This window comes from Schistocerca gregaria, chromosome 8, assembly GCF_023897955.1.
Source record: "Schistocerca gregaria isolate iqSchGreg1 chromosome 8, iqSchGreg1.2, whole genome shotgun sequence".
Classification (NCBI taxonomy): Eukaryota; Metazoa; Arthropoda; class Insecta; order Orthoptera; family Acrididae; genus Schistocerca; species Schistocerca gregaria.
Genome location: NC_064927.1, coordinates 127,298,419 through 127,318,663, shown reverse-complemented (window position 1 = coordinate 127,318,663; position 20,245 = coordinate 127,298,419). Strand labels below are relative to the sequence as shown.

The window sequence follows — 20,245 nt, the reverse complement described above, 5'->3', positions numbered from 1 at the left end:
GACATAGTGATACTTCCTGCATGCCGTGGCTCGAGCTCCCCCTGCAGGAAGTAGTGGTCGGAATGTCTATTTCCGTTACCTTGTATGTAAATTGCTGTCGTTTACCATGGTGCTTTTGGTACGCCTTAGACATAGACAACGCCGTCCTCTGTGCTGTAATTTGGGTTGCCTGCCCACAGGGACTATCTTGGCTCCGGCGTAACAGGTACCTTTAGCAGATATCTTGGACCCAGTACTGTCCAGCTGCATTGTGTCCCTATTGATGTCGTGATCCAACTTGTTAGCCTCTGGGTAGTCATACGCCAATTACATGAGCTGCTTCCTGCTGATACTGTAGAACCTAGCACCAAGGTCCTTGACGTGCTTTACGAATTCTTTTTCCAGCTCATGTAACAAAAATCCTTTTTATACCTCCCAGTGCCCTAAAACAAAACGAAATCTGTAACCTTAATATTTTGAACATATTCCATGTATTTCTACACCGAACGTTTAACAAAAAAACCCAAAGGCTCTGTTCTCTATTCACAGATTTCAGTCTTTGCCTTAAAATGGATTCCTTCATATCAAATGCAGCGGCAAATTTTCCCTTACCTCCACTTTCGATTTGTTGTCTGGCCTGACTGAGCAGCTCGTCAGTAAAGATGAGCTTCCTGTACAATTTTCATACTTAATTTGAAGTCATTCTGAAATAAAACCACACTTCAGGCTCCACGACACACGCAAGATGGTACAAATCTGCAGTTGTGTCTTCAAGGACAGGCAGAAGAAGTGCTTTGTTGATGCTGCACATTTTAGCGATTTTGACTGACATAAACTCACATTGCAGTATTCCTCTTCGGCACGCCAGTGCAGAAATGTGCACAGAAAGAGCGAAGTGAAATATCCGTGCAATACTCACTTTTTTTCTATACAAAAACCGACTTCGGAGTTTTCCTTTGTGTGCGAGACCACGTGTACAAGATTCGAGTGCCGATTTGGAGTACTAGATTCACATATTTCATTGTTCGCGTCGCTTCAGCATAATCTTTCGGTGATTGTATCAAAATCCGTTTGTATTGTGATATATCGTGACAGTTCGAACATTCGCGAGTGCTGCGATGAACTCGTACTGTTATAGTAAATTACGGACTTAAAATTAATTGTGCTCTTTTAAAATTTCTTAGAAAACTAGGCCTATTACCACTGAGAACAATCGTTTTCCCATTTCATTATACAATTACGGGACAATAAGTTTATTTCTGAAAATTTTCGGATGCCTACAAAACTAAATATTCGTAAGTTACCAGTACGAGTATTTTGGATACGTAATTTATTTCGTAGAAAATCAGCGTTTGTTCCGCCAAAGTATACATCACCCCTGAATTTCGTAGTCTATCAACACAAAAGTGCGTTTTTGAGAATTTTCTGAAGCTACCATTGTCTGGCGCATAATCTACGAGCATTTTGTAGTAAATCGAAGTTCATGATTTAATTACTGTAGCACATATTCTTACTAAAATAAATTATCTACATTTATCGTAAATTAACTCAGCAGGCTTATTTTAAAATTATTTGTTCTCTGCCTTGTAATATAATGCACGAGCCAAAATGCAGCGCTATGTCAATGCTGTTCTCGAACACAGGATGAGTTCGTTGATGTTTTTCAAGCAGCTGGAAATCGCCCTGAATACTGCCAAACTGCAGCTGAGGTAAATCGGTGTGCTGGAAGAGCTCCCGAGAGTTCTTTCCCTGTGATACCGGTACCAGAAGTAGCTCAATCATTATTCTGTCCTGCGGATCCTGTCTCCTGTGCAGAAAGTACACGGTTTGTCATTATTCGTCCACCTGACTGCATGTGGCATATCAGTGGTAGATCTTGGCGTCTTGTACAGACTGGAAAGGAACCAGAGAGGACTCACGGTGTGGCACCGATCCCCCCTAACCAACAAATTCTAGGTGTTGTCTTTCACTGAAACTGAAACTGAGCCATTGGGACTCGCTTCACCCGTTTTGGGGAAATGTTTTTCCAGTGTCACCAGGAAACTATAAAAGGGTAGGGGTCCACTAATTGTGAGCAGTTCAAACATATGTCGGTACCCCTTATGCCGTCGGCGTACGGAACAAGTTTGCTAACGTTGACGTGGCGCTCTGCGAGTTTTCTGACGTCATTTCCAGCTATTTCTCGTTGAGGAGCCATTTCGTCGCGTGAAACACAAAATAAGTTCTGCGATATTTCAGCCACGTAAAGTAGAACCAATAAGAAGCGAGAATGCTCATCATGTGACAACCAGAAGGCAAGACGCTATACTGTATTTGTCGTGTTCAGTAGAAGCCCATATTCAGTGGTTTTATGTTATACGTTAAACCCTACGAATATTTGCTGTTTCTAAGTACCAGCCCATGGAACGTCTCAAGAAGGATTTTTTGTAATAAAATGACGGGAATCGTTATGTAGGTATTGAAGAATTTTCCTTTTTAATTATTTTCGCATTATAATTCGCCTGTTATGAGACGAAGCCGTTTTAAGATCTGTTGAAGGAAGTCTCATGAAAACATGTAATTCTTGCTAGGATTTTTTATAGTTAAATGTGAACTTCACTGCTTTTCATGAGCACTTCAAACTCTGTCACTTTGGTGCGAATGCTTTGGCAGCTTACCATTGGGATTTTAATACTTTCAGCCGTAGGAGGCATTTCTTTAGCTCTGCTTTTCACAGAACCTTCGAAGTCTCTGGTTTAGTTCTTTCACTTGGCTCAGAACCAAAGGGAAAAGGTCAGCCCTGGGGACAGAAGTGAGCTTCGTTGAAACTCGACGCACAAGGCTAGTCTTCTCAACCTTCTTTTGCCAGTCGCTGGTATGACCGAAGTATGACCTCGGAGCTCAGCCGACGGACATCATTTGGTCCAACATGTGCCAGGTCTGCAGTTGGTTGCACCCTGTTTCGTCAGTGGCTGCTGGAATAGGCTCTTCAGCATGTTGCATGAGCCCCCCAGGCATATGCACTGAGTTCACTTGTACATAATTTCCCCAATCGCACTGTAATCATTGGTGGCAACAAATAGACTTGGCCTCTTTGAGGATGTCCACATCGAAATTGCTATGTGACCTTGATGGGTTTGTGGAGACAAAGATTGTCAAACTACATAGTACAACTAAAACAAACAGAAGCATATATATATATATATATATATATATATATATATATATATATATATATATATATATATATATTCAGAAAACGTGACAAAAAATCGGCACTGTCATATGACAAAAAATCGGTACTATCATATCTCAATAAGGAACTTGCAACTTTCAGCACAGGGCAGGAGTATGTAGAAGACTACACCTTAATTTTAAAAAATAGTAGACGATGCACAGTATGTACCCAGTAGAACAGTTCATAATGAAAGGGAACTTGCATGACATACAATCACTGTAAAGAAACTTCTAAAGAAACGTAGATTACTGCATATTAGGTATAAAACAAAGAATTGGTCTGTAGATTGAGAGGTACTGAAATGAAAGAGTTTGACTGTCACGTGACCAATGCGTAATACCTTCAGTGACTACCGTAGCAGACTATTGTCAAACATATTTCACAAAACTCAAAGAAATTCTGATCATATGTAAAGGCTGTTAGGGGCACCGAAACTCGTGTCCGGTACCCATGGAATGAGGCAGGAACTGAAATTGAGTGTAGCTACGCAAAAGCTGAAACGCTTAACTCTGTTTTCAAATGTTCCTTTCCAAATGAAAACCCGGAAGAATTTCCCCAATTTAATCTTCGTACCACTGAAAAGACGAATGAGATATGTTTTAGTCTCAGTGGTATTGAGAAACAGGTAAAATCGTTGAAATTGAACAAAGCCCCAGAGCCCTTTGGAATCACTGTCAGATTCTTTACTGAATTTATAACACAGTTAGCCTCTCTTCTATCTATGGAATCACTGCCAGATTCTTTACTGAATTTATAACACAGTTAGCCCTTCTTCTAACTACACTGAAGAGCCAAAGGAACAGGTACACCTGCCTAATATCGTATAGGTCCCCCGCGAGCACGCAGAAGTGCCGCAACACGACGTGGCATGGACTTGACTGGTGTCTGAAGTTGTGCTGGAGGGAACTGGCTCCATGAACCCTCCAGGGCTGTCCATAAATCTGTAAGAGTACGAAGGGTGGATATCTCTTCTGTACAGCACTTTGCAAGGCATCCCAGATATGCTCAATAATGTTCACGTCTGGGGAGTTTGGTGGCCAGCAGGAGTGTTTAACACAGAAAAGTGTTCCTGGAGCCACTCTGTATCAATTCTGGGCGTGTGGGGTCTCGCATTGTCCAGCTGCAGCTGCTCAAGTCCTTCGGAATGCACAATGGACTTGAATGGATGCAGGTGATCGGACAGGATGCTTACGTACAAGTCACCTGTCAGAGTATCAGAGGCCCCGTTTCACTGCAACTGCACACACCCCACACCATTACAGAGCCTCCATCAGCTTGAACAGTCCCCTGCTGACATGCAAGATCCATGGATTCATGCGGTTGTCTCCAAGCCCATACACGTCCATCCGATCGATACAATTTGAAACGAGACTCGTCCGACCAGGCAGCATGTTTCCAGTCATCAACGGTCCAATGTTAGTGGTGACAGGCTCAGGCGAGGCATAAAGCTTAGTGTTGTGCAGTTATCAAAGGTACACGAGTGGGCCTTCGGCTCCGAAAGCCCATATCGATGATGTTTCGTTGAATGATTTGTTTAAAAAATTTTCATAATGGGGGACACAGTCATATATATTTTCTGAAGTCAGTACCACCATTAGACTGTTGTTTATTTGCAGTGTTACATTTGCACTTACACAATCATGATTTCGACTGAGTCAAGATGGCACACTGAGTGATGAAACAAAGCAGTAGACTTTACCAGAAATATCGACCCTTACACAATGTGTCTAATAGTGCATTTTAAATACGACAGTATGCCATCCTTAGGCACTGTATAACGCTAATAAAACTTGATAATGGCACTTTGAAGCCGAAATCATGACTGTGTAAGTGTAAATGTAACACTGCAAATAAACAACAGTCAAATGGCGGTACTGACTTTAAAGAAAGTTTCGTTGGTAGGTTCGCACGCTGACACTTGTTGATGGCGCAGCATTGAAATCTGCATCAATTTACGGAAGGGTTGCACTTTCGTCACATTGAACGATTCTCTTCAGTCGTCGTTGGTTCCGTTCTTGCAGGATATTTTTTCGGCCGCAGCGATGTTGGAGATTTGATGTTTTTTTGGATTCCTGATATTCACGGTACACTCTTGAGATTGTTGTGCGGGAAAATTCTCACTTAATGGCTACCTCGGAGACGCTTTGTCCTATTGCTCGTGCGTCGACTATAGCACAACTTGCAAACTCACTTAAATCTTGATAATCTGCCATTGTTGCGGCAGTAGCCCATCTGACAACTGCGCCAGGCACTTGTCTTATAAAGGCGCCGCGCGGTCTAAGGGGACCGTGTTATGGTCCGTGCGGGTCCCCCCGTCGGAGGTTCGAGTCTTCCCTCGGGCATGGGTGTGTGTGTTGTCCGCAGCGTAAATTAGTTTAAGTTAGATTAAGTAGTGTGTAGGCTTAGAGACCGATGACCCAAGTAGTTTGGGCCCATAAGACCTAACCACAAATTTCAATTTTTCTTATGTAGGTGTTGTTGACCGCATCGCCATATTCTTCCTGTTTATATGTCTGTACTTGAATACGCATGCCTATACCAGTTTCTCTGGCGCTTCAAAGTGTAATCTAACGTAGATCCCTCGAACAAAAAACCGTGCCCAGTTCTTCGTAAAAGGCAGAGGTCACAACCGTCTATGAGAAGGGTAATAGAAATGATCCACAAAACTACTGTCCAAAATCCTTGACGTCGATTGCTGTAGAATCTTGGAACATATTCTGAGCTCATACATAATGAAGTATCTTGAACAGAATGACCTCCTCAATGTCAACCAGCCTGGATTCCGAAAACATCGGTCATGTGAAACCCAACTCGTACTTTTCTCACGTGACGTACTAAAAGCTTTGCATAAGGCAGTCAGGTAGATACAGCAGCTCTTGATTTCCGAAAAGCAATTGACTCAATATCAAACCTACGCTTATTGTCAAAAGTATGATCATATGGGGTATTAAGTGAAGTTTGTGACTGGATCGAGGACTTTTTTGTAGGGAGGAAGCAGCATGTTACCTTGGATGGACAGTCACCGTCAGATGTTGAAGTAACTTCGTGAGTACCTCAGGGAAGTGTGTTGGGATCTTTGTTGTTCGTATTGTACATAAATGACCTTTCAGGCAATATTAGTAGTAAACTCAGGCTTTTTGCAGATGATGCAGGTATCTATAATTAAGTACTATCTGAAAGACGCTGCATAAATATTCAGCCAGGTTTTGATAAGATTTCAACGAGGTGTAAGGATTGGCAACTTGCTTTAAATCTTCAGATATGTAAAATTTTGCACTTCACAAAATGAAAAACACAGTATCCTATGACTATAATACCAATGAGTTACTGCTGGAATCGGCCAACTCGTACAAATACCTGTATGTAACACTTTGTAGGGATACGAGACGCATTGATCACATAGGTTCAGTCGTGTGTACAGCAGGTGGTAGACTTCTGTTTATTGGTAGAATTGAGAAAGTGCAGTCAGTCTACAAAAGAAAATGCTTAAAAATCACACGAGCGACCAGTTCTAGGATATTGCTCAAGTATGTGAAACCCGTACCACGTAGGACAAACAGGTGATATTGTACGTATACAGAGAAGGGCAGTACGAATGGTCACAGGCTTGTTTGATCCGTGGGAGAGTGTCACAGGATTACTGAAGGAACTGTACTGGAAGATTCTTGAAGATAGACGCAAATCATCCTGAGAATGTCTATTACTAAAGTTTCAAGAACTGGCTTTAAATGACGACTCTAAGAATATACGAGCTACAGTCCCGTATGTATCGCTCATATAGTAATCGTGAGGCTAAGATTAGAACAATTACTGCACGCACAGAGCCATTCAGTCATTCTCCCGCGCTCCATACGTGAATGTAACGGTAATAAACCGCAGCAATTAGTACAGTGGGACGTACACTCTCTATCATGAACGTCACGGTGGTTTGCAAAGTATAGATGCAGATTCAAAGAGTACGCACGTACTCTTTGGGGACGTTATAAGTGCGCTCTTTCGTACGGGAAGAATGATTCCAAGCAAAGTCAATAGACAGCAGCACACGTCACATTTGAAACACATATGGATGCAGTACGGTAGACTGAATGCCTACCTTTCAAAATGCAGTCAAGAATTAAAAGTTAATGCTCGTGTGTTCTTCGAATTATGCAACAGAGTACCAGAATTATATCAAAAAAGCTGAAAAGTGATTCTTATCTGTTTCACTTCGTACATACGGGATTTCTTCACACAACATCTATGGGATCTTTCTGATACCATTCTGATCACAATTATGTCAGTGAAGAGCTGATCAGTTTAGCAAGCGATCAGGAACACGGGATGCGCTGTCCTTGGGAATCGCACTCTTCAATATATTTACTCTACTTATCAGACTTAACCTGGTGGATTTGTCTTCATGTATCACCTGTAAGTCCTCTTCTACGCCTTTGAGTGGGTAATTAGTCTCACACATATATATTTGGCAATAACCGACCTGCTGTTGTTGCACAGTCTAAAACCATCTGCATCCTCTCTACATCTTGTCGAAAATTTCATACTTGTTTATCCTGTATATTTCTTTTCACACGATGCACACTACATTTTATAAACACCTGCCTGTACAAATTTACTTATCCTGTCGCCAGATACATGCATTAAAGTACACGGTCCACTCACATTAACGTGACCATCGCCTATGTTCGACGTCAACATGCAATAACCACTCACAGAAGCCTGGTGGCAGCACTAGCGGTGCAGGGTCTACAGAGTGTGCCACGCGATGTAGAAAACAGTACAGCCTTCGTCATAATATGGAAACAGTGATTTATTTGACGTCAAAACGACATGATCACTGGTTTTCGGACCAAGGGCGCAAAAATTTCCAAAACGGCTAAGTCTAATGGCACTATCCTAAACTGTTACTTAAAATCCGTCTTGATTGCAAATTTTTTATTCATATGACCGGTTTCGGTTCATTCAGAACCATCTTCAGATCTGTAAAAATAATGATACTAATTTACTATTTAACGGAAGCAAATCTTTTTCATCCTATCTAATCAACATCAAATGTACCAGAACGTACCTGATATTTCAGTTACATATTTTAATTAAGTATTTTTAATATAAAAAAATAAAAGATCTACTGAATTCAGTATGTGCAAATGGAATGTAACAAATGTACCAGAAGCCACCTGTTGGTAATAGTGTTATAATTAATATGAATGACGCGCACTCTGCCAACCAATTTTATGTGACGTAGCATGTGAAAGTTGCTAGATTTGGACGAGTTACTCGTGTAACTGAAATATCAGGTACGTTCTGGTACATTTGATGTTGATTTTCAAATGGCTCTGAGCACTATGAGACTTAACATCTATGGTCATCAGTCCCCTAGAACCTAGAACTACTTAAACCTAACTAACCTAAGGACAGCACACAACACCCAGTCATCACGAGGCAGAGAAAATCCATGACCCCGCCGGGAATCTAACCCGGGAACCAGGGCGTGAGAAGCGAGAACGCTACCGCACGACCACGAGCTACGGACGATGTTGATTAGATAGGATGAAAAAGATTTGCTTCCGTGAAATAGTTAATTAGTATCATTATATTTACAGATCTGAAGATGGTTCTGAATGAACCGAAACCGGTCATATGAATAAAAAAATTTGCAGTTAAGACTGATTTTAAGTAACATTATAAAATCACTGATTGCTGTTATCCCATAAGACATCCTAAACTGACGACGAGGCAAATGTTATTCACCACGGTCCATAGATAGACAGTCGAACGGTTCTAGGCGCTTCATTCCGGAACCGCCCGACTGCTACGGTGTGTAATATCCTTAGGTTAGGTATGCTTAAGTAGTTCTAAGTTCTAGGGGACTGATGACCTCAGATGTTAAGTCCCATAGTGTTCAGAGCCATTTGAACCATTTGACAAAATCCATGCTATGGTAATGCAAGATCGCGGAATAACAGTTCTTGAGATTGCTGAGCCAGTAGGCATCTGAACTGAGCGGATGCATATTATTCTGCACGGAGAATTGGCTGTGAAGTAGCTGCGTGCGAGGTGGTTGGCGCGATTGCTCATAGTCGACCAAAAGCGATTCGGCACAACATTTCAACACGATTCCTGGCGACGTTCAGTCGCAATCCGCTATGTTTTTTCCCCCGATTTGTGACTGTTGATGAAACCTGGATCCATCATTACACACCAGAGTCAAAACGTTAGTCAGAACAATGGACTGAGGCTGGCGAAAATGCAACGAAGAAGGCAAAGACCGTTTGTCGGCCGGTGAACAGATGGCCACTATTATTTTGGGGTTCGTTAGGAATAATTGTTATAGGTTACTTGGAGAAAAGCAGAACCATAACTGTACACTATTACGCTTCACTGCTGGATCGTTTGAAACTTAGTTTGGCTGGAAAAAGACCAGTAGATAAGCAAAAAAGTGCTCTTTTACCAGGATAATGCATCATCCACACATCAGCGGTAACAATGGCGAAGGTGCATGAACTGGGCTTTGAACAGGTTTCTCACCTACTCTACTGACCAGACTTAGTGACGTCTTCCAGTTTCCCAACTTGACACTTTGGCTTGCTGGGAAGAAATTTTCGTCAAATAAGGACTTGATGGTATTGGAAAGCTGGAGGATCGCTGGACCAAGTGTGCATCCCTGAGTGAAGACTATGCCGAGAAGTAAGGTGAGTTGTTCACTAAACAAACTTTTTTCTTGCCTTTTTGTCAGACTTACCAAACCTTCAACGTAAAATACGGCTGAGGACCGTGGACGGCAGGAATAAGTGATTCAGACCGCATACAGTCCTGGGGCAGCAGTTTGACGACCACTGCTGTAGAGAATTTGGAGACAGCACAGTGGTAGAATACTTCTGTCAGCTGACCCACCACCCGCCTCCAGACCAAATTCCTGGACTGGACTCGGACAATAGCAAAGATTATCAAGCAAAGATGCCAATATAATAGTTTGTAGGTGGAAGGGGCTAGACCTGGAGTATGAAGTATTTTGGAAGACGAATGGCGATCTGTATGAAGCCGTAAATAAGTTCCAGCTCCGACCATGTTAAAAACATGCGTAAAACGGACCATTAAATTATTTTCTTGAAAGAAAAACACCTGCTTACACTATATTTTTCCCTTCCCTGAGAGCTAGGAGGCCGCTGGGGAGAGGGGGGGGGGGGGGGGCGATTGGAGAAGGCGCACTCTCTCCCTCCCTTGCCATTGCTATGGGCGCTCTCGTGAAAAAGAGCTCATAGCTTTTAAGGTACGCAATTTCATTTTTACTGGACATTTTACCTTGTTTTGGTCCATACAACGTCCTCTTCTCCGAAAATGTGGAAAGCAATGCACTGGTACCTGGGGCAGTCAATAAGTAATGCAACATCTTTATTTATACTGGCTGCTTTTATTCACCATTTAAATACACCATATTATTTCCCACTCTTTTGGCTACAAAACCTAATTTTTCAACATAATCTTCGTTCAACGTGACGGCCTTACTCCATTTTTTTATTTTTTACTGGGATGCCTTGTATGCCCGATTGGTACCACTCTACCGGTTGATGTAGGAACCAATATCTCGCTGCATCAATAACCTTCCCGTCATCCACATACTGTTTCCGGAGGAGTGCATCCTTCATTGGGCGAATCAGATGGAAGTCAGAAGGTACAAGATACGGGTTGTGGGGTGGATGAGAAAGAACAGCCCAATGAAGGTTTGTGATCTCGTCTCGGCTGTGAGGCCTTGTGTTGTGATTGAGAACAAGTTCGTTGGCATTTTTTTGTCAACGAACATGCTGAAGTTGTTCCTTCAGTTTCCTGAGCGTACCATGCACTTCAGAATTGATCGTTGCATGATGAGGGGTAGGCATCAAATAGAACAACCCCTTCACAGCTCCAGAGAGTCGTCGCCATGACTTTACCGACTGAGGTGCGGCTCTGATTTTTTCTACAGAGGTGGTGTGGCGCCATTCCATGGATTGCCGTTTTCTTTCCGGTTGGAAGTGATGAACCCATCTTAAATCGCCTGCAACAATGTTCGGCAAAAATTGTCACTATCAGCCTCGTAAAGCACAAGAAATTCTGCACAGATGCTCCTTCGTTGTTCCTTGTGGCCTTCTGTTAGACGGCGAGACGCCTAGAGGCACGCGTTTTTGAGAAACACCCAACTAGTGGTCGAGTGTGTCAGTACTACCAACAGAGACATCCAGTTGAACAGCGAGGAGTTTGCCTGTGATCCGCCAATCTTCTCAAATGAAAGTGCTCATACATTTCAACTCCTCAGGAGTCCTAGCCGTGTGCGCCCGGCCGGCACGCTGGAGGCCGGACAGGTTTGCGCGCCCTTGTTGCGATGATGATATATGCCTCGCCCAACGACTCACCATGTTTTTGTTCACCGTCAGGCATCAGCAGACACTATGCAAGCGCCTATGAATATCTGCGATGCTATAGTTTTCCGCCAAAAGAAACTGAATGACAATTCTCTGCTTGGATCGCAACTCCGTTACAGACGCCGATTTGAAGGCTACGTATAGCGCCGCCATCTATCGAAACTTCATGAAACTATAGGGGCTGACACACCAATGTTCCATGATGTCCGACTGCAAGTCTTGGATTTTTTCAATCGAAATTAGCACAGAAAAAAAATGTTGCATCAGTTATTGAACGCTCCCCATAAAAGAAGAGATGTGTTTCACAGTTTCAAAGATGAATAAGTGCTCATTACTCTTAAGGCATAATTTTTAGAGCCCATGTTTATTGGACTTTTTTTCTTGTTTGAGAGTTACTACTACTTCTCCAAACGTTAGATACTTTTTATAACACACTGGATATGGTATTTGTCCTGGGTCCTATGGCTGTACTTACATCCCTGAATGCTATAAGATTAAAAATAGAAAATAAACTCATGTTGTATTCACTGTTATTGTCGGATATGAATTCAATGCAGTTTCGTTCCCGAGAACAGATTTCTCGATTCTTGTAAGTTCTCTTTTGTGTCCATTACCAGAAAAAATGCAGATGTTCATTCGTATGATAAAAAAAAAAAAAAAAACTTAGGCCAAGTGGAAAGTGTACTTCACAGACTGAGATCTGCTGAAAAGGGCCCTCGATTTCCAGGTGTACAATTGGTGAAGCGTCTTCCCCAGAGTCTACAGGAGAGATGAATGAGAAGACAGTAAAAAAATCTTCTACAGGATTACTTGGTGCAGAGGAATACACGTGTAAAGAGGGATGAATGGTCTTGTATGTATATCAGTGGCGCCGACTTGGGGGGGAGGTACTTTGTGCCCCCCCCCCCCCCCCGATAGTAAAAAGTAGGGGCCTCGCCCCCCGCCCCCCCCCCCCTCCCCAATATTTAAACATGCATTTCTTACCGCTCTCTCCCCCTTCCTCATCCTTTACTGGGAAATTTGTTAAAACTTGCACATACATTTTTGCATAATAGTATGTACTGATTATGATGATTATGTAGGGAAAAAAATACCGCTGTTACGAGCTATTGCGTATTCCTTTCTGATACTTCTCCAACCTCTGCATATGACGAACTGTCGTGACAGGGTTTGTTCCCTGCATCTGTACTGTTCGCACACTTTTACTGGCGGGGAACGAAAGCTCACCCTGAGCTCGCAACGCTTTGGCTGCTCGGACGAGCTCCACTTCCTGCCACAGCAGCCTGCTGGCAGTGTGTAAAAGAAACTAACGAGCAATAGTGACACCGAATTTGATGGCGATCGCTAGAAGGGCTAAGTAACGCAAAGACTCTTCATTCAGTTTTGTAAATTCTATTGACAATCACTATGTACAACACCACACAAATCAGCACCGCCTCCAGGGATTTTGCCGAACTTGTCAAGCGCCGCCCCCTCCCCCCTACAATCCTTTTCCGACGTAGTCAATTTTTCCCACAATATATTTCATTCATCACGGCCTTATTTTCACATATCACATTCATTCATCTCTTTGTTGTGAATATGTCTTTAAGATCTAAGCAGCAGTCAATGATACGTTTTCAGTGCCATTTTTGTTGGAGGAAATGTTTCTTTCGTAAATCGGAGCACAATGTTTCTGTACCATAGATAATTTTCAATAAGACCCTTGATTTTATGAATAATTTTTATTTCCAATTTATACTCACTTTCCTTCATTTATGCAAGATGGATTTGCCGCCCCCAAAAATCTGCCAGCCTGGGCGATGGCACGGTTCGCCCCTCCCTCTACCTATAGCCGGCCCTGACAACAATCAACACTATTGTTACATGGCTACTAGTTGTTAGGTGCACAGTACTGTTACGTAGGCCGCAGCTAATGTTGGCAGCGAACGTAAATATTCCGGAGCTGGACATCGCCAGTGGTCAGTTACTGACTACTGTGACTCGGTTCAGTTGTTAATCTTGCGTCCCTTACTGTCCAGTTTCAAATGGACAAGTTTATAATGAGGAAGAAATGCGTTAGCGATGGTGAAGCTAGACCCAGTGTTAGTGGTGCTGTGTGTGACAACAAAGACACAGATACTGATGGAATTGTGGCGGTGACAAAAAACAGTTCCCGGAAGAAAACAAATCTGTTATCAGCCCTCTTGGAAACAGCAATTTGCATGGATCGATTACAATAAAGTAATAGATGTTTGAAGAAAATCGTTTTCAGTTTTCTCACACAATGGAAAAAAACTTTCATGGAAACCGGTTTTTCGATCTGGAAGAAAGGGGTAGAAAAGTTGAAAGCGCATGAAGCATCGGGCTGCCACAGAGAAGCAGTACTGCAATTCAAATCCTTAAAATCGAATGGCAATGTATTTAGATTTACGAAGAAAAACTGACACAAATGAAAGAAAACCGAGCTTGTTTACTAAAAATCATATCTTCCCTCCGTTATTTAGCAGTGCATGGGCTTGCAGTACGTGGGCATACTGATGAAAGAAGTAACTTTGACAATTTATTACACTTTCGATGTGAAGATAACCAGCTACTTTTAATATGACTACAGCGCGAAACTTACAAATAGACATCCCATGATGTGCAAAACGAAATTTTGGCCATTTTAAGTCATACACTTCTTAGAAAATTATTGGAGGATATCAAGAGTGCTGAGTATCTTGCAATAATAGCAGACGAAACAACAGACATGGCCACCAAAGAGCAATTTAGTATCTGTGTAAGATTTGTTGATACTTCGCTGGAGATAGAGGAATATTTTTTTGTGCTATACTCAATAGGCTACAAAGTACCACGGCTAAGGCTCTGTTTGATATTATTTTCGACATTTTAAGACGATTTGATTGGTCTACATATAATTGTAGGGGCCAATGCTTTGACAGTTCAGCTAACTTGGCCGAATTATATAATGGTGTCCTGGCAAAGTTTATGGAAATGGAGAAGAGAGCTATGTTTCTGCACTGCCTTGCACACTGTTTAAATCTAACAGTACAAGACACTGTGAAACCAGTTACAGATGGTCGAAATGCATTGAATATTATGAAGGACTTAATACATTTTGAGAGATTCACCTAAAAGAGATACCAGTGTATTGATTGAAGGTGGAAATAGAAAGGCTCTTAGGCTGTATGCTGAAGTCACAAATGAAAAGGTTTCAGAGTTGTTCGTGGGTAATAAGCTACTGATTAACCATAAAAAAACCGCCACTATACAATTCCACACACAACAAATTTATGAGAAATTCACCTAAAAGATTAGATCTTGTTGCTCACCTGAAGGCAGATGCTTCTACAAATTTGAAACCATTCTGTCCTACAAGGTGGGCCATAAGATACTTGGCAATATCTTCAGTTTTGTCCAACTGTAGGGCCTACAGAACTTCAGGATTTTTTTCTAAAAGTTTCAAGTAATGAAAATTCAGACACTGGGGCCAAAGCAAACGGTTTTTTGATGAATATTCAGACATATGATTTCTTTTTCATGTTGTCACTTTTGGTAAAACTGTTTGGTCTCATTAATACAGTAAACATAGCACTACAGAGGAAATCCCTACACTTAGAGAAGGCCAATAAGATGATTTCCAGTCTTGTATCTTCTGTTAAATTTATGAGAAACAATTTTGAATCATTCTGGGGTGGAGTCACTTATAAATGTCAAGATATGGATGTTGATTCCCCAAAATTACCCCGTAGAAGAAAAGTCCCTAAGAAATACGATGACTCCATCAACTCATCTGTAGAAACATTCATTGAAGTATGTGACAAATATAGAATATTGTATTATGAAACAATGGATATGTCCACCAGCTTCTTGGAATCACGGTTCAAAACTCAATCATTCATGTTTGTAAATCAAAGTGAACAATTTTTTCTTGTTGATAACAAACATTCATTCAATATTTTATCTTTCTATGAATGAGATATAGACAAAGAACACTTGATTCTCCACCGAAGCATGTTTCATGAGATTATCCAAAGTAGTGATTCTGCGAATATTAGTTCGTTTGGTGACATAGTGAAATACCTAAAACAGGAAAACCACCTGTTTGATCTACTGCCTGAAGTAGTGAAATTCATATGTGTAGTGCTGATGATTCTGGTAATGTCCGCTCTGATGAGCGATCATTTTCTTGTCTGCGGAGGGTGAAAACGAATCTTCGTTCTATAATGAGGCAGGATCGTCTTAATGCCATCGCCCTTCTCAGTGCCCATAGAGATGAGTTGAGTTGGTGAAACTCGATCTTGATGCCATAAGTGATAAGTTCATATGCAGAAATGATCTGAGGAGGAGTACATATGCCATCAAAAATTAAGGTATGTTTCTTCAACTTTATTTATGTATTTGTTTTGTACCACTACTGAGCTATACTCTGACTGAAATGACATAGTGATTGACGTTTCAGCGAGTTGAGGGGTAGGGGCTAGTCGCCAGCTAATCGTAGTTTGCATGATTTTCAGCTGTTTGCATTTTTCATTCTGCTCACAATCTTTTTTTGTTTCTTGAAAGTTGTTATGCTGTGAGGGGAATTTTCCAAGAATATGATTTCATAACTCAAAAGGGAAAGTATGCATGCATAATATACCTCTCTCTTTCTGCACTTGTGTTGTTCCATATAATTCTCATTGCATAGGTCATTTTAGACAGCTTAGAATTTAACAATGTGATGTGGGAATACCATTTCAGATTGTCTTGTAAGTAAACAAAGCAATTATGTTTCAATGACACTTAATTTTTTGGGTTTCCAAAGAAATATTTGGTTTTAATGGATTTTTAATTTTTATTTTTTTATTTTTTCGTTAATCAGTAGCTTATTCCCCACAAACAACTCTGAAACCTTTTCATTTGTGACTTCAGCAGCCTAAGAGCCTTTCTATTTCCACCTTCAATCAATACACTGGTATCATCTGCAGATAGGACTGGTTTGGATTGTCAAACATGTAGATGGAAACACAAAGTTATCTGTCAATGTAGTACCTAGTAAAATGATTCTGCACCCCCCCCACCCTGCCCCCCCCCCCCCCAAAAAAAAATTTCAAGTCAGCGCCTGTGATGTATGTATTATAATCGACTGAAAATATTGAAGTATGATGCATGTATATAACTCCTCTGACATTGTCTCATATTGTGATATATAGGCTAAATGTTGTAAGATATCTGGTTAAGCTGACCAGTCCTAAGTTACAAGTACTCATTCTGTACATAATGTAACCAAATGGCACCAAATAAAATTCAGTTGTTCTCTACCACACAGCACGGACGGTATATACCTGGCTAAATAGAGATGATTTTGGTTCCTTATATTAAGACAGTCAAACAGGAAACATCTTCAAAAAATACTTGTAATTTGACTCTAAAATAAGAGATTATGGTAAGAGAACATGTCACTGCAAGTATGAATGCTGCACAATTGATGTTCTTCTGCTTCCCATCGTCGTGCACAGAAATTTTATCCAAGAACTTTTGTTGTACTGGTAATTGTATCAGAGAATATTGAAACAGCAGCTCAAACATTTTTGTTTATAAACATGTTACAAGCTGTAAGCCTACCTACTATAGTTTACATATGAACTCTGTAAACAAAATGTTGGTGGTGCTCACCCAATAGATTTTATGATACTGGAATTAGAGTATTGGTTAGCACACTGTTAGTTCTCTTTGCAGTTTGTGTCAGTTATGTGCAGTAATTAAGGAAGATCAATACATTCAACATCTTAAAATACTATATTGCTGTATGTCACTTTCATGTCTAGTCTGAGTTTATCAGAAACACAGGATGTCTGTGGTGATGGCTATACAAGGTCTCATTTAGCCTACATTTTCATTATAATGACGACCCCTATACTTTAGTCAGATTTGTGAAGCATTGTTTACCTGTTCCTGAGATAGCTAAACAGTTTTTCAATTTTGTGTTTTATTGTGATACTCCTAAATTAGTCTAGGGAACAGTGGTTGCTACTGTCTTTTAGGGGTGTTTGGCTGTGGCCACAAAAGTACCCCTTTGGAAAATTTTCTCCATCACAGTTTTAAATTATAGTTAGAATACTATAAGGCAAACACAGGTCACTATGATACCAAATTGTCATACTACATGCACAAACTGATTGACACTTGGCACGGTGGCTGATGGGATTGACCGTAAAGTCGTTTCCGACTTACATTTTCTCCCATCAGCCACCACACCAAGTGTCAACTTAGTTTTCATGAATCTTATGCCCTCCTTCTGTCGTATTAAAACACATCTTGAAATCAGCATTGACAGAATGATTATGCAGCAAATTTTATTTCATATTTCCTTTTGAAAAGACTCTTGAATAAACAGTTTGATACAGAAATTTTCATTTGTCATTGTAGCAATAGCAGCAATTTTTGTCAAAACTGCAATGGTGAAATAAATGCAAACCTTAATAATAATATCCATTTACTGTCTAAATGCTATTCAAATGACTGTATGCAAGTTTTGTCATTAAGTTTCCCAGAAATTTTCATTTTTTGCTGTATCCAGATATAAGGTGAACCACTGGATGATTTTTTGCTGTATCCAGATATAAAGTGAACTGCTGGATGATTTTTGCTATCTGACCTACACTTTTTTGGTGAGCAAAATTTAAAAAAAGATTTTCATTCTTAAAAATCTTTCACATACACCAACTATAATAAATGGTAGTAAGTAACCATCCAGCTCATTCAGTTTTGCATATTTTCATGTGTTCTTTTATAGCACTTGACATCAATGTCAATAATATATTTTTGTGTCGTGGACAGCAACAAAAAAAAAACTTTCAGAATTATAGCTTTCAGCCATTGGCCTTCGTACACAACATACACACATAAACTCACACACACAACTGCCGTCTCAGGGAACTGAAACCACACTGCTAGCAGCAGCGCCAGTTTATGATGGGAATGGTGGCTGGTTGGGGATAAGGAGGAGTCTGAGGTGGGAAGAGGGAGACTAATTTAGGGGTATCATAATGAAACACTAAATTAAAAAACTGTTTAGCTATCTCAGGAACAGGTAAACAATGCTTCACAAATCTGACTAAAGTGTAGGGGGCACCATTATAAAGAAAATGTATGCTAAATGAGACATTGTATAGCCATCATCACAGACATCCTGCAGGTTAGATGGAGGGCAGAAGAGAGATGGGGAGGGGGACTAGGGAAGTCACAGAAAAGGAGGGAAATAAAAAGACTGTGAGTGGTAGTGGTATGATGGCTGTGTAGTGCTGGACTGGGAACAGGGAAGAGGCTGGATGGGTGAGGACAGTGACGAATGATGAGAGGTAACCATGCCCTGTAATGAGACATGTCCTGTCTATCATACTTCCCACCTCTCCCACTGTGGTATTCCACCGACCACCGAACCTACACAATATACTCATCCATCCTCACACAACCCCTGCTCCCAGTCCCTTACCTCTTGACTCATAACCCTGTAATAGACATAGATGCAAGACCTGTCCCATGCATCCTCCCACCATCGCCTACTCAGTCCGGTCACTAACATCACTTATCCCATCAAAGGCGTGGCTACCTGTGAAGCCAGTCATGTGGTCTAAGAGTTAAGCTGCAACCACTCTGCTGCATACTATTTAGGCATGACAACCATCAAGCTGCCTGTCAGCATGAATGGCCACTTATAAACTGTGGCCAAGAAACAAGTGGACCACCCTGTTGCTGAACACACTACCAAACACGATATCCATTTCAATGACTGCTTCACAGCCTGTGCCATATGGATCCTTCCCACCAACACCAGCTTTTCTGAATTGCGCAGGTGGAAACTTTCCCTGCAGTATCCCTTAACCCTCCTGGCCTGAACCTTTGTTAGTAACTGCCCTCACCCATCCACCCCCTTCACTGTCCCTATTCCAACGCTTCACAGCTGTCATTCCACCACCACACCTAAGTCTTTTTATTTTCCGCCTTTTGTGTGACTTCCCACCTCCCTCTCCACATCTCTCTTCTGCCTTCTGTCTTACCTCCAGCAATTCACTGTCCACCACTCTCACCATACTATCCCTCCCCCTCCCCACCCCAGCCTCCTCCTTACCCCCACCCAGTCACCACTCCCATCATGCACTGGTGCTGCTGCTCGCAGTGTGGTTCCAGTTGCCGGAGACTGCAATCATATGTGTGAGTTGCATTTACATGTATGTGTGTGTGTGTGTGTGTGTGTGTGTGTGTGTGTGTGTGTGTGTGTGTGTGCCTGTATGTGTATTATTGATGAAGGCCAGTGGCCGAAAGCCTTAATTGTGAAAGTCTTTTTGTTGTGCCTCTCTGTGACTCAGCACCTCTGCTATATGATGAGAGGCAACTTTCCTTCTCATAATATTGTAACATTTCATCCCGGATTTTCCATTGTTGATAATACATTTTTGTGTCGTTTATTGTGTATGTTTGCTGCATAGAAGTTGAGTTAGAGTCTTGCAATTTTCCATAGAATTATTTTGGATTGTGAACCTTCTTCATTATTATAAAAGTCTTATCAGTTTCCTGTTTTTGCAGGTACGGGAAGGAGGCAGTGTTCTACATAAATGGGGAGAAGTATACTGGTAAGTACATTCTAATATTGGATTGATTCCCTTTTGCATAATTCTGCTTACCCCTTCCATAA

The 20,245-nt window shown here is 41.3% G+C and overlaps 1 protein-coding gene across 3 annotated transcripts in view; it reads left to right on the top strand.

The window, feature by feature from the left end:
- LOC126284055 (uncharacterized) overlaps positions 1-20,245 on the top strand; it is a 319,115-nt gene that overhangs the window by 137,333 nt on the left and 161,537 nt on the right. For all 3 annotated transcript variants that reach the window (XM_049982640.1, XM_049982642.1, XM_049982641.1), the window contains exon 3: positions 20,137-20,183. In XM_049982640.1, coding sequence (XP_049838597.1) covers positions 20,137-20,183 — 47 coding nt within the window. The remainder of the gene's footprint in view (positions 1-20,136; positions 20,184-20,245) is intronic.